Below are 12,570 nucleotides of genomic sequence, written 5' to 3' on the forward strand. Positions count from 1 at the left end.
CGGTGAAGATGAGGATTTCGTACAGTGAATTTAGGTTTACTGGCACAGTTTAGCTTCCGTTAGTTATCTTTCGCGGGCTCTTTAGAAATAGACACGGTGTTTGCGGGCGACAAACAGTAGAGGCAGAGTCGGCTTCTAGCCGACTGAGGAAGCTGAGGAAGCTGAGGAAGCTGCACTGCATGGGACATGGAATAACTTACAGTCTGGTATTTATTATGGAAAGGAAGGATAAAATAGGTGCTCTCTCTCTGACAGAGTAAAGAAAAATCTGTTCATAGTTATTTTTCTCCAAATTTGTCCTTGTTTACGAATGAGCTCATTTTCTGTTTGTGGAGAACTTGTTCTCCTGAGGCTATTGTGCTTTTAACTCATTAAATGCTCCAGACTTCCAGGTTTTGATGTGTGGCGAACGTGTTACAGTCCTGAGCAAACTAGAAATGAAACGCACTGTGGAGTCAAGAAAAGTAATATGCAGCAATTAGAGCCATTAGAGCATTAGGTTGCCAAAAAGTTTTCCCCATGTATACGTTGTCATACTGAAAATCGTCGATCTCACTCTTTCATGTTATTAATGTGTGAGCAAACTTTTATGTGTAATAAAAAGTGGAAATAATTTGTGGATTTAGAATTTTTGTTGTTAATGAAACCAGTTGAGGTTTTGTAAAAACATCAGAGTTATGCTTTTTAAAATAAATTTGCTGGGGTATGAATTACTTTAAAACTTGAATTTATGTAGCTAAGGAAATTTGAATGTGTAAGATGGCTCTAACACATTTGTTGGCTGTTGGAACTGTTGATACTTACTTAGAGTGCAGTAATTTTGGTGGAATCTCTGTGTATGGTCAGTGACTTTGCAGAAACAGCAAGGAATAAATGTGGCTGCAACTTTTGAATTTCTAGCAGTAGCAAAACATAATGAAAAACTAAGGACCACAGCCACAAAGCAGAGTGGTAGGGATACTGACAAATTGATTTTTACATAATGCAGCAATGAGATAGCAGGCTAATAAGTAGGTCTGGTAACACTGATGCAGAAGGGGCCGTGGAGAAATAGCAAACCAGAGTAAAATGTTTTAATGCATGTTTTTCTGTAATATGGAAGATATTGTCATGTTACTGGGTTCAGTAGAACAGTAACTATTTTTGAGCATTGTTGGATGCTAATTTTAAAAAGGTGTTTTGCAGATTAATTGTCTGCATACTCATTAGTCTTCATATGAGGAAAAAAATAGCACCTGTTGGTGCTGAATAAAAGGATCTTGTGTTAACATAGTGTTCAAATGGAGAAAATTATTAGTTTGACATTTGTTAGAGTAGTAAAAAGGATCGGCAGAATATATGAAGTAATTTAAAACTTAGGGCTAGGATTCATTTTTGTAAGAGCTATGTGTAAATATCTAGACATGCTGTTTGGGTTTTATGTTTAGTATTCAAATAATGATAAGTACATTCATTTGTGGGATGCGCTTCATTCTATTATCAGTACCAATGCATGTCTAGTCTTGTAAAGAGATTCTTTTCCATTTTACATGCTCCCTGTAAGCTTTTTTGAAGCCCTTGCTTTAGGAAAAGCAGCGGGCCTGGGTGGGTGCTGTGTGCATGGAAGGTGTCGTGTCCCGAGAAGGGGAGGTGTGGAGCGCAGGCTGGTTCCCTTGTGTTTTCTTCTGCTGCGCAGGAGCTGGCTGCGTGTTGAGCCTGGAGCGCGAGGGAGGCCCCTGGGTTTGTAGGGTGGACTGGGTGCTGGGGGAGCTTCAGTAACTGAGGGGTAAGGAGGAAGTACAGCAGTCCAAGGGACAAGATTGTTGACCGGGAGGAGAGCAAAAGCTTGGCAGGCTGGCAGGTGTCAAAGGCATAAAGTGGTGGCAATTGCAGTGATGGCCCTGTGTGTAAAAGGGTTGAAACCCACTGTTAAAACAGCACCTGCAAGCAGGGGTGTATCTTGCAGTATGCGCTGGGGATGAAACCCCGGCTTGGCCTGAGCCTTGTTTTTATTTACTCTTGGAAGTTGGCCACACTGCTGTGGCTGAGAAAGGAATGCTTAATCTCCTTTCCCTGGAGAGTAAGTGGAACATAATGTCAGAGCAAGCTTGAACGGCTCCTCCACAATAGCAGTGTTACATGCTGTCTTATCACTTGAATAGTCACATTGTAAATGTACTTTTTAAAGACTTATTTGCAGGGTGAACAGCTCTTCTTCATTCCCGCGTGTGTATTAGACATGTATACTTGCCCAGTGATGCCTTACATTATAATTAGAGTACGATTGATTTTTGGCCTGGGAGCGGTATGCCAAGTGTGAGCTGTCAGTGACTTCTTTCTTTACTGCTAGTTTGGAAATATCTGTAAAGGAGAGGTATGGAAATACTGACAGAACTGTAATAGAAATGTTATAATTAGGCAGCCAGAAAGAGTTTGAAAGATTTTTTTCACCCAAATGCTAATTAACCCATGAAGCAAGTGAGCAAGGAGAATCATTGAATCATGGGACAATAGCAAGAGACTACTTGTGTAAAGAAAAGGAGCTGGAGATCAAGAAAACAAAAAGAATAAGCATGTGGATTTCACTGGACTCTTTCTCTTGCTCTGCAGTATCTCATTAGAATCTCATTAGATGTCAAAGCTTCTCCTTGGAGTAACACAACCATAAATTAAACTAATTTTTAATATTTTTTAAAAATTAATCTGGATTTTCTGTACTGAGGGTACGTAGCATCTATAGAAGAGCTGGCAGCTTGGCACTGCTGAAATTCTTCCTAATGAGTTAGGTCTCTGAGTAGGACTGGAACTCTGAAAGTTTGGATTAGTTTTTGTGAGGAAGTTATATGAGGGGAATGCTGTTTGTTTTCGTTAGGAATCTGATTAAAGAAACCTTTGTGTATCCACTGGTTTTACTCATTCAGCTAAGGCCTTAGTGTGTGCTATAAACATTCTCAGTATCCAGGATGAAACAGGAGAGAACAATTAGCTGCTCTGCATGTTTCAAAGACTAAAAAAGAAGTCAAGAAGTTGTGGAGGGTAGAATGCAGAGAAAACCTTTTCAAATATATTTTTCTAGATTTTACTTGGATCTCTTTCTGCCTTGGTGCTTAACTACTGCTACTGCTGAAGGAAGGTACCATGTGGCTTTAGGAAGCAGCTGTCCTATGTATTTTTGTGAATTCGTATTTTCGTTTCCCTTTTTAACTGTTACTACTACTCCATACAATTAAAAGGAATTAATTTCATATATTGATGTGTTGTTAGAGATATTAGAAAGCATTTGTAACTCTAAAGTCTCTTTTGAAATTGTCATCCGGTGCTACATTTATTTTGAGTACAGTGGACAGATAGAAATAGATTTCTCAGGGAAGAGCTTTGCAACTACACAAGTTAATCTGTGCAGTCCCCCATTATATCTGTGCATGATCATTTTGATTTCTTCCCCTTGTGTTTTCATGCTTACCTTTTTCCTTCACTCTGACTATGCAGTTTAAAAGAGGTGTTTAATAATCTCCATCAGCCTGTGACACATACAAATGCTTGGTTAAATTGCTCTTTTGACGACCAATGGAATGGAAGAAAATCCCGCTGTAGAGGCAGATTACAGTTGAATGGCTGAAAGTAAAATCTCTTCAGTTTTAGCTTTATGTGTATCTCAGCAGAGAGACAAATTTTGGTCTTTACATTGACTTATTTTTCAACATGCATTTCTTTTTGTAAATATGCCTGCATCTATATTGACATAGGATATGTTTCTCAATTTGTAAGTATGTGATTATTTATATGCTTATATACTTTCCCTTTACTCTTGCTTTTTAAGGCATGCGAGATCAAGAAGCTATGTTTCAGAATATGAAGTGTGCAAACTGGAATCTGTACCCTTGGATTTTGGCGATTACCATCCACTAAAACCCATTACAGTGAGTGTCTCTCTGCTTTTGGAAAACAAATGTGAATTAAAACTGATTGTGTTCCTCTCTTTACTTCTGTTCCTTTAAAATGAAAAGGCTTTGAAGTTGGTGCTGGTACTAGTGAAGTTGCTTTTTATGTTAGTGGCCTGTTATTTTAAAGGCATCAAGGTTTATTCTCTTTGTCCTTTGCAGAAATTTTCTTGTGGTGTCTCCTTCTGACAAATATAGCATTCCAGCTTGTGGGTTTTCTTGGTTGCATAAACTTATCCATTAATCAGCATTTAAAATCATATTGTTGCATTACAAGTAACCTGCATAATTGCTTGATGTAAGATTTGGTTTTGGGTTAACTTCCAGTCAGCTGTATGCTTTAAAACATTTATAATTTCTTTAATGTATAAGAGGCTTTTAAAAATGTGGATGTACAAAAAAAATACGAGTTCAAAGAGATGATAGTGACATGCTGATGAATGATAAATGGACAGCAGCTTCTACTCAGGAAGGTCAGTAGGAAGTTAAGATGGAGGCCTTAAGAATGGATTTGGTGTTCCAGGCTTGAGTATCGTACAAGAAAAGTAAAGGTGAGACTGACAGAGGAAGTCAAATAGCAAGGAAGAGGTTGGAGGAGAGGGAGAAAAACAGTAAAATAGAGGAGGGGTACTAGAAAGAAATTTAGAGTGGTTATTCTTGTAGTTCTGTAGACCTAGAATTGGAAGGGGCGGAGGAGGGGGAAATTAATGGAAATGCTATTGAAGAGTACCTCCAGATTCAGGGGAAAAGGAGGTGCTTTGATTTAACTGCTCATGCTCATTCTAAAGAGTTTGGTTGGTTGGTCTTCGCTTTCACTGCAACAGCACAATTTATGTAGCACATATTTTGATGATTTATTAAAGAAAATAGGGGGAAGATAAAGCCTTCTTGTTCAATAGTTTTGAACTTTTCTTTTAGGTTACTGAATCCAAGACCAAGAAAATGAACCGGAAAGGAAGTACTTCTTCTACCTCTTCTTCTTCTTCTAGTTCTGTGATGGATCCGTTGAGCAGTGTATTGGATGGTACCGATCCCTTGTCATTATTTGCAGCAGCTGCAGATGCGGTGACTACTACTGCTACCATGGTAACACTGGAGGCAGTTACCTCAACTAAATAAAATTAAAAAACAAAACAAAAAAACCTAAACCAAAATAAAACCACAAAGCCAAACCTAGATAAAATGTATTTGTCTCACCAATTAGGAGGTTAATGCAATAGGAAATATACTATATTAATAGAATAATGTCTTCTTTTTTATTTACCTATTTTTATATGGTTTATGTTGACATATTTATTTAAATATGGATTTTTTTTTTCCCAATATTGTAACTTTTGGAAGGATCAGTTAACACTTGAAACACTAAGTTGACCTTTATCAGCCTTCTCTTTTTTTTCCAGATTTGTATTTAACATTTGCACTCATCCTCTCTTCATAGGACAGTACACGAAAGAAACGGGATAAAGATGACAGCACAGCAGTAGGAAGTGATTTTGAACCATGGTCAAGCAAACGTGGTGAAATCCTTGCTAGATACACAACAACAGAGAAGCTGTCTATTGTAAGTGGGAGCTTCTCCAGTTTTATTTATTTGTACCAGACCTTTAATGGATTTTGGATGTTGCTTTTTTCTAATTATTTCATGAGTAAATACTGGTCCTCTAAATTTCAGTTTTAATGTTGTAGAAAGGTGTATCACAAGCTCTCACTTACAATGATTGTTTTGGAACTGAGTCCAAAAGTCTGTTGATACTTAGAAACCATCACTTTGTCTTTTTGTAACAATACAAATAACTTCTGGTCTTATGTCTACTTCTAAAAGATTAGAGGCTTAATTAGCAGTGTAATTACCCTGTGCATTCTTGGAATGCTAGCGAGTAAGTGTTTTCTAAAAGTCTACTTTTTCTGTTTCTTCACAGAATCTGTACATGGGATCTGAAAAAGGTAAGCTGTTTCTTCAACAGTAACAGATTTTGCTTGAGGTAGGATGCAGTGACAGATTTGTGGTCAAGAACAGTTGAATGTGTTTTCCTGTCCTCCCCTGTTCTGACATATGATTGGATCAGTGTTTTTTTGTGAATAAGTCCTCCACTGGATTTTTACTTAAAATAATTATTGAAAACAAACCACCTAACTGCCTTGTCTTGTATTCCTGTAGGCTAATGAATTTGTGATTATATGTTGTGGAAGGAAATGGAATTCACTCTCTTCCACTGTAGCTTAAAGCTTTCTTCCATTTAAAGTGAGCAATGATGTTTTGAGGATCATGTTTATCAACTCTTCTGCTTGCTGGAAGGGAAAGCAAACAAATCCATTGGGAACTTGTTCAGTTATTCTCTTTACATGAAAGCGAAATTATTTCAGCTGTATGCTGAGTGTTCAAAAAAGAACCAAATGTTAAATATTTTATCATGTTTTCCAGCGAAGCAAATCTGGGCTAAGTAGTCACAGCTGATTGCATAGTAAGTCAGAATTTTCATGTATGAGTAAACATGCAGCATTTCAGCTTCTGCAAAAATATGAAATACTTTTTTGGAATGAGAATGGTCAAACACTGAAACAGGACGTCCAGGGAGAGTGTGACATCTCCATCCTTAGATACTGTTAAATTGACTGGATATTACCCTGTGCAGCCTGTTATAACTTCAAAATTGAACCTGCTTTGGGGAGGAGAGTTGGACACAGACCTCCGTAGGGCTTTGCTAACCTAAATTACTCTATGGTTCTTTCCTTACCAGCAAAACCTGCGAGAAAATCCATTTATATTCACTTTTGCTTATTTGTCATTCCCTGTTCAAAGTGAATGAACTGCAGGTATGTTTAAATGTGTATCTTCAGGAGAAGTCACCATGTGAATCAAACCACTTGTCTTCTGTCATGGAAGCTGACTAGTTGTGTTGAGTCTGTCAAGGCTCTTCACGTTTGTTTCCCTTTAGAAGTCCAAGTGTTTAAATGTTAAAGAAACTCAAATGTGTAATTCTTTACAGGAAAATCTACAACTACTGTCTCAGCAGTTTCTGAAAAAGTGAGGACAAGGTTAGAAGAACTAGATGATCTGGAAGAGGTGAGAAGGCTTTCTGATCCAATTACACCACCATTTTTAAAGTGAAATAAATTTGTGAAATAAAAATCTTTTATGAAACATTTTAAAAAGGTCCTGATTCTGCATGTGCTTATGCTAGATACATACTTTCCATGAGACTTCTCTAGTAATTTCAATCCTTGTTGTTGTAGAATTCAGGCAGATTCATATTTTTGTATCACTAGAAGTTGCGATTTGAAAATTCACCTGATCTACCAATGTTGATTTACCTTGGTACTGTGTACAGTCTGCAGCTGCTGTAAAACTTTGTGGAGCCTAATAGTATTAACATCTGATAATTTTGTTTGAGCCTGTTGCAGAAGCTGCATACTCTCTACCTGAGCTTAATTAAAGTTACGTTTATGTGCTTGATAGAAATACTGAGTACTCAAGTTATTTCTCAAACTGCAGTATTTTCTGTGCAAGGATGAGATGTTCCATAACATACTTTCCTAAAACCTGAATCTGTGGAATACTTCTAGAATTGTTTTGGGTAATGTTGTTTTTAAACCTCTACCTCTTAACTAACTTCAGGTTGCCTGTTGCTTGAGCCAGTGCAGTTCTAATAGTTGCGTATCACAAATAAAGGACTGGATTCTTTTAGTAGAAAAATGAAGTACCCTTTTTCATAAGGAAGTATGTAACCTTTTGTGAAACTGTAATTGAATTTGCATTTTATCTCTTCATCTATGATTGTTTTTACTGATGGTTGTTTCTAGACTCTCAGATATTATGAAATCTGTTCTGTAATGCAGCTTAATAAACTCATCAAAACTAATCCTGAAGGTGATTTTTAATGTCAGTAATACTTCTACTGAAGACTGTTCCAGAACCACCTTGTGATTTTTCTAAATGCATTTTTAGTCACTTTGTTCCTGTGTCAGTTTGGTTCTAAAGCTTAAACAATTATTTCTGCTTCCAGTGTTTCACTAGTTTATTTTTGATATGTAATCTTTTTATAAAGTCTTTAAGATCTTTGGGAAAACATATCACAAGAATGCTCTGGTCTGAGCATGAAATGAAGATAGTTTTATTTCCTTACTGAGGGCAAACACAGCCAGATTTTTCTTGCCGTCAACAAATTTCTTAGGACACTGCTGGCAAAATCGTCCATTTCTCGCTGATGCTACTTCTATATAGATCCTAGTATGCCTGTGTATAGTGTTAGTGCACTAATTATACCACAAGTAGAAATAGTCCAACATTTCTGAACTCACAGACAACTTTGAGTACCAGCATGTATGTCTCTTGAAAACCAAAGCAGTTGTGATGCACTCCTGTGCCAAACACCTGCGATATTGATGCTGCAAAGGTAAGAAGGGAAAATTAAGGTATTCTTTAGTAAGTTTTGTGGGTTTTTCCCTTCTTCCCACAGTCATTTGACCTTGTAATAACAGCACTTTCCTTCCTTCCCTCCCTCTCTTACTAAGTAGGCTTGTGTTTACTTGCCAGGGGTCACAGAAAGAGCTGTTGAATTTGACTCAGCAGGATTACATGAACCGAATTGAAGAACTGAACCAGTCTTTAAAGGATGCTTGGTCCTCTGATCAGAAAGTAAAAGCTCTGAAAATAGTCATCCAGGTCAGTTTTACCTTTTTGTTCTGTACAAAACTAGTGAGTTTGGTGGAGTGGCTTGTCCGATTTCTTTCTTGGGGGAGGAAGGGTTTCTATTGTTTTTTCTATTATTTTCTTCTTCGCTGAAACCCATTTCTTTCAGAGTTTTATGACTTCTGACAACAGTTGGGTTTTCAGCTTCATTCAGCTACATAGGATATGTAGCATGGAATTCTCATTAAAGAGAGTGGCTGAATGACTGATGTGGAAATTTTACCTGGTTAGGGATAATTGGAATAAGTAACATGTAGTGATATAAACTCTTTCTAGGGCATGTAGTTTCCTTTCCTCTCCTCTTCCCTTTCTAGCCCCTTGCTCCCCACCCCAAACAATACCAGAATGGCTTTTTAAATGTCAATGTTTTCCTCATCCTGACTTAGTAAGGCAATTGAATAATCTGATTTAGGACCATAGCAAGCTACAGAAAACAACTCCAGAGTTTAAGTGTGTGTATGGGGGTTTTGTTTGTTTGTGTGTTTTGGTTTTTTGTTGGTTTTTTTTTTGGTTGGTTGGGTGTTTTTTAAAAAAATTGTCCACAGTTGTCTTCTGGCTCATGTGGGATAATGGGCTTTGAGGGGGGCAAGGGGAAATAGGGCAATTAAACGCTCTTTTGGCTGGGCCTTTAAAAAAGGCCAGAGGCAGAGTGCATCAGAGGACAGAGGAGATAATGACATCCTTAAAAGCTGTAAAACTGATGTAATGCTAATAGTCATCAAGTGGGGTTATATAAAGTCAGGATTTTATTTTTTTTTTTGTCATTCTGGATACTTTTGTGAAAACTGTTTGCAGTAATTTCAGCTTAAATTGTGGTAAAGACAATAAAGGAAATGAAACATAAATGAAGTGAGATCAAAAAATTAAGTGTGACCTAGGGTGACTAATGTTCTATTCTAATACTATGAAATCAGCTCCATTATTCTTTTTTTAAAAAATCCATGTATAGCATTGTGAAGTGTGAATATTTTAGTGAGGAGATTACAATATTAAAAGTCTTTGGATGAGAAGAAAAGGGACATGGACGTACTGTATTTATAGTGCATTAATACATATGTATATACAGTGCCTGACATGCAGTGATAACCTACACATTAATACTTTTGTATATTCTTTTACAAATGGTTTCACAAACTAATTTGAAATAATGTAGTTTCTAAGATAGGATTCAGTGCTTGCTTTTAAGGAGGTGGTATCAAAATTGCGTATGTTTATCTCTCTTAAAGTGTTGTCCGTGTGTTGTTCACTTTGCACTTGAACTTTGTGCTGCAGATGCTCATCATTAATTGAAACACTGGGTAAGAATGAAATAGATATTTGAATAATTAACACAAATAAAAAAATTTTCATGAAGGAGGCTATAAGTAACTAATAATAATTCTACACTTATAAAGCAGGATAGGGTAGAAATCTGACTGAACTTTCCTTGTTGTGGTTCTTCCTAGTAAATAACATAATTTTAAGAACGTTTTGTCCTCTAAAGAAATAAGCGGTTTTCATGACATCAGGCTGTGATTATATACATAGTCTATCATTATCATCACATACTGATTAGTATGCAATAGGAGGAGTAAGTATGGCCTTTTTTTTGGTTCTTATTTTTAGATACATATACTGGGCTGGAAGAAGCAATTTTAATTTGAATGCTAGAATTATCTTGATTTAAGAACTAATGATGAAATTACACAAGGTCTTTCATTTGGACATTGGGGATGAAACTGTCATTCTCTGTGCAAGAGTTTTACAGAGCTTGAAGTGCAGGAAGAGTTCTGGTTATTAAGACAGGGTCTGAATTTATAGCTTGTGAATTCCTCAAGTGCCTTTTTACAAGATACTTTACTTGTCAAGATGGAATAAGCTAAGCTACTTAGAATAAGCTGAAGTAAGTTGATTATATATGTGAGCTCTAAGAAAAGCGGTAATTAAGTGTTCATGGTATGTGTAGGTCCTAAACAGCTACTGAATTGCCTTTATTTGAAGGTGACTGACTTACCATGCAGTAGGGAAGATTCTGCTTTGGTTGTAAGATGTGAATGCTGTCGCGTGTCTTTCTGGTGCACTCTTAAATTCCTCCCTGATGAATAAAGCAGAAAGACTAAGTGTGCCCCTCGTTTAAACATGTTCAAATGTTACGATTTTCTTGTTTAAAGAAAGCAGTCTTGTGGGGTATTGGATCGCTTCCAGGATTTTTGGAATGTAATGAAAACTTGAACTTTCTTTATTCCATTGAGATTGAGGAACTGTCTCTTGATGAAGGAGAGAGAAGGGACAGAGATCACAGAGAATACCATACTTGTCGGTCTTAGAGACCAGAGAAGACTCGTGGTCAAAAGCCGCATTTGGCTCAAGTAGGGAGGAGGTGGATTTCTCTTCCCAGTCAGTCATTTGCCTGTTTTCTTCAGGTGGGAGTTGATTTTTTGTGAATAAACTTCTACTAAAGCTTTTGACTCCGGTTTAATCTGCAGTTTTTGCACCATCTTGGAAAACAAAGTATAGCTTAATTAAATACCTTTAAAATACGTTCATTCCTCAGTGTGTCTTTTGAATTCATATCATAAATGGACATCTTCCTACCTGGACTCAACATTCAATGATACTAGAACTGGGCCAGCTAATATGTTTTCAAGGGTGACTTTGTACCAGCAGTCATTATAGTCCAAATGATGCAATCATGTTGGGTGCCTGTGGGTGGTGATTGATTACAGATTCCTCCCTGGAGCTGACTGTGGATCAGCTGGCCCGTTTCCAAAATGTTTGAACTACTTGTATGACCCTCAAAGATGTGTTAAAAAGCTCATTAGCTAAACTTTTACGATTGTTTCTTAATTTAATCTATATCAAATTTTGTGTTTGATATGAATGGTTAGAGAGATGGTGAGAAACTGAAAAATGCTGTTTAAAAAGTTGTTTTAGAAAAGAAGTGCCTCTTTCTGCTGCTTCTGGGAGAAAATTTGTCTTGTCTGAACAAATGCACAGATCTGCATGGTCAGCTGAAATTCTGCATTGTAGATTAGCTTGTATAAAGGAAAAACAGATCAGTGACTAGCTCTGCTGGAAATGAAGAATAACCTGAAGAATACAAAGAATACCATGATGTGTTATGTTAGAGGTTCTTGTGCTTTTTGCCGGATAGTTCATGTTGGTTCTCGCTGTCTGTAGATATTTATTCTGGAGTAAAAACACAAACTTGCATTGTCCTCTAAAAATGTTTCTTTGTTTTTTTTTTTTTTCCCTTCTAGTGTTCTAAGCTTCTTTCAGACACAACAGTAATCCAGTTTTATCCAAGTAAATTTGTTTTAATTACAGATATCCTGGATACTTTTGGTAAGTATCTGACGTGCCAGACTTACTACACAATTGTTAGTAAGACGAAATTAATTTTTTGCAATGTTAGAAAACATCAAAGTTACCTGAAAAGTGCTGAAATGACTCTCAGTTTTAACACAGAATATTTCTGACATAAACATTTGGACACCGGTGGTATAAACATGGTATATAATTGTTCAAAAACTCTTATGAGTGAGGTCTTTAAAATAAAAATATTTCATTTTGTAGTTCTGTGCTTTATGAATTAGTGAATATCTAGAACAAAACCTTGGGAAAAACCATGATCTCTGCATTTTGAAATTTAAAGCACACTGTCGTTATTATGAAAATATTTTGGTTTGGGCAGCCTCTTGATTCAGTATTTAATTCTATTTGTAGAATAGAAGTCAGAAAGTTTTCTTTAGCTGAAAAGGGACTATGAAGTGATCAAAATGTAGTTACTGACTTTTAAAATTTATTTTTATCATTTTTAAATGATCTTTTAAGTGAAATTATCATCCACTTCATGTGATTCTCTTGGGTTTCTGCCATGTTATGGAAAAGATTTACAATGGCATTCAAAGTTGAAGGGAATTTTGATGTTTAGCAGGATATTCTATGACACTGATCAAATTGCTTTTTCAGGTCTTGCTT

General features: G+C 36.6%; 1 protein-coding gene across 1 annotated transcript in view; it reads left to right on the plus strand.

The window, feature by feature from the left end:
• The first annotated feature begins 3,806 nt into the window (after positions 1 to 3,806).
• Positions 3,807 to 12,570, plus strand: part of LOC104154889 (chromosome unknown open reading frame, human C16orf62) — a 53,464-nt gene continuing 44,700 nt past the window's right edge. Inside the window, exons 1-7 of the mRNA XM_009699547.1 lie at positions 3,807 to 3,899; positions 4,839 to 5,006; positions 5,359 to 5,481; positions 5,840 to 5,864; positions 6,908 to 6,984; positions 8,455 to 8,583; positions 11,850 to 11,934. Coding sequence (XP_009697849.1) covers positions 4,863 to 5,006; positions 5,359 to 5,481; positions 5,840 to 5,864; positions 6,908 to 6,984; positions 8,455 to 8,583; positions 11,850 to 11,934 — 583 coding nt within the window. The 5' untranslated portion in view covers positions 3,807 to 3,899; positions 4,839 to 4,862. The remainder of the gene's footprint in view (positions 3,900 to 4,838; positions 5,007 to 5,358; positions 5,482 to 5,839; positions 5,865 to 6,907; positions 6,985 to 8,454; positions 8,584 to 11,849; positions 11,935 to 12,570) is intronic.

This window comes from Cariama cristata, unplaced genomic scaffold (assembly GCF_000690535.1).
Source record: "Cariama cristata isolate BGI_N322 unplaced genomic scaffold, ASM69053v1 scaffold12784, whole genome shotgun sequence".
In the NCBI taxonomy this organism is placed as follows: domain Eukaryota; kingdom Metazoa; phylum Chordata; class Aves; order Cariamiformes; family Cariamidae; genus Cariama; species Cariama cristata.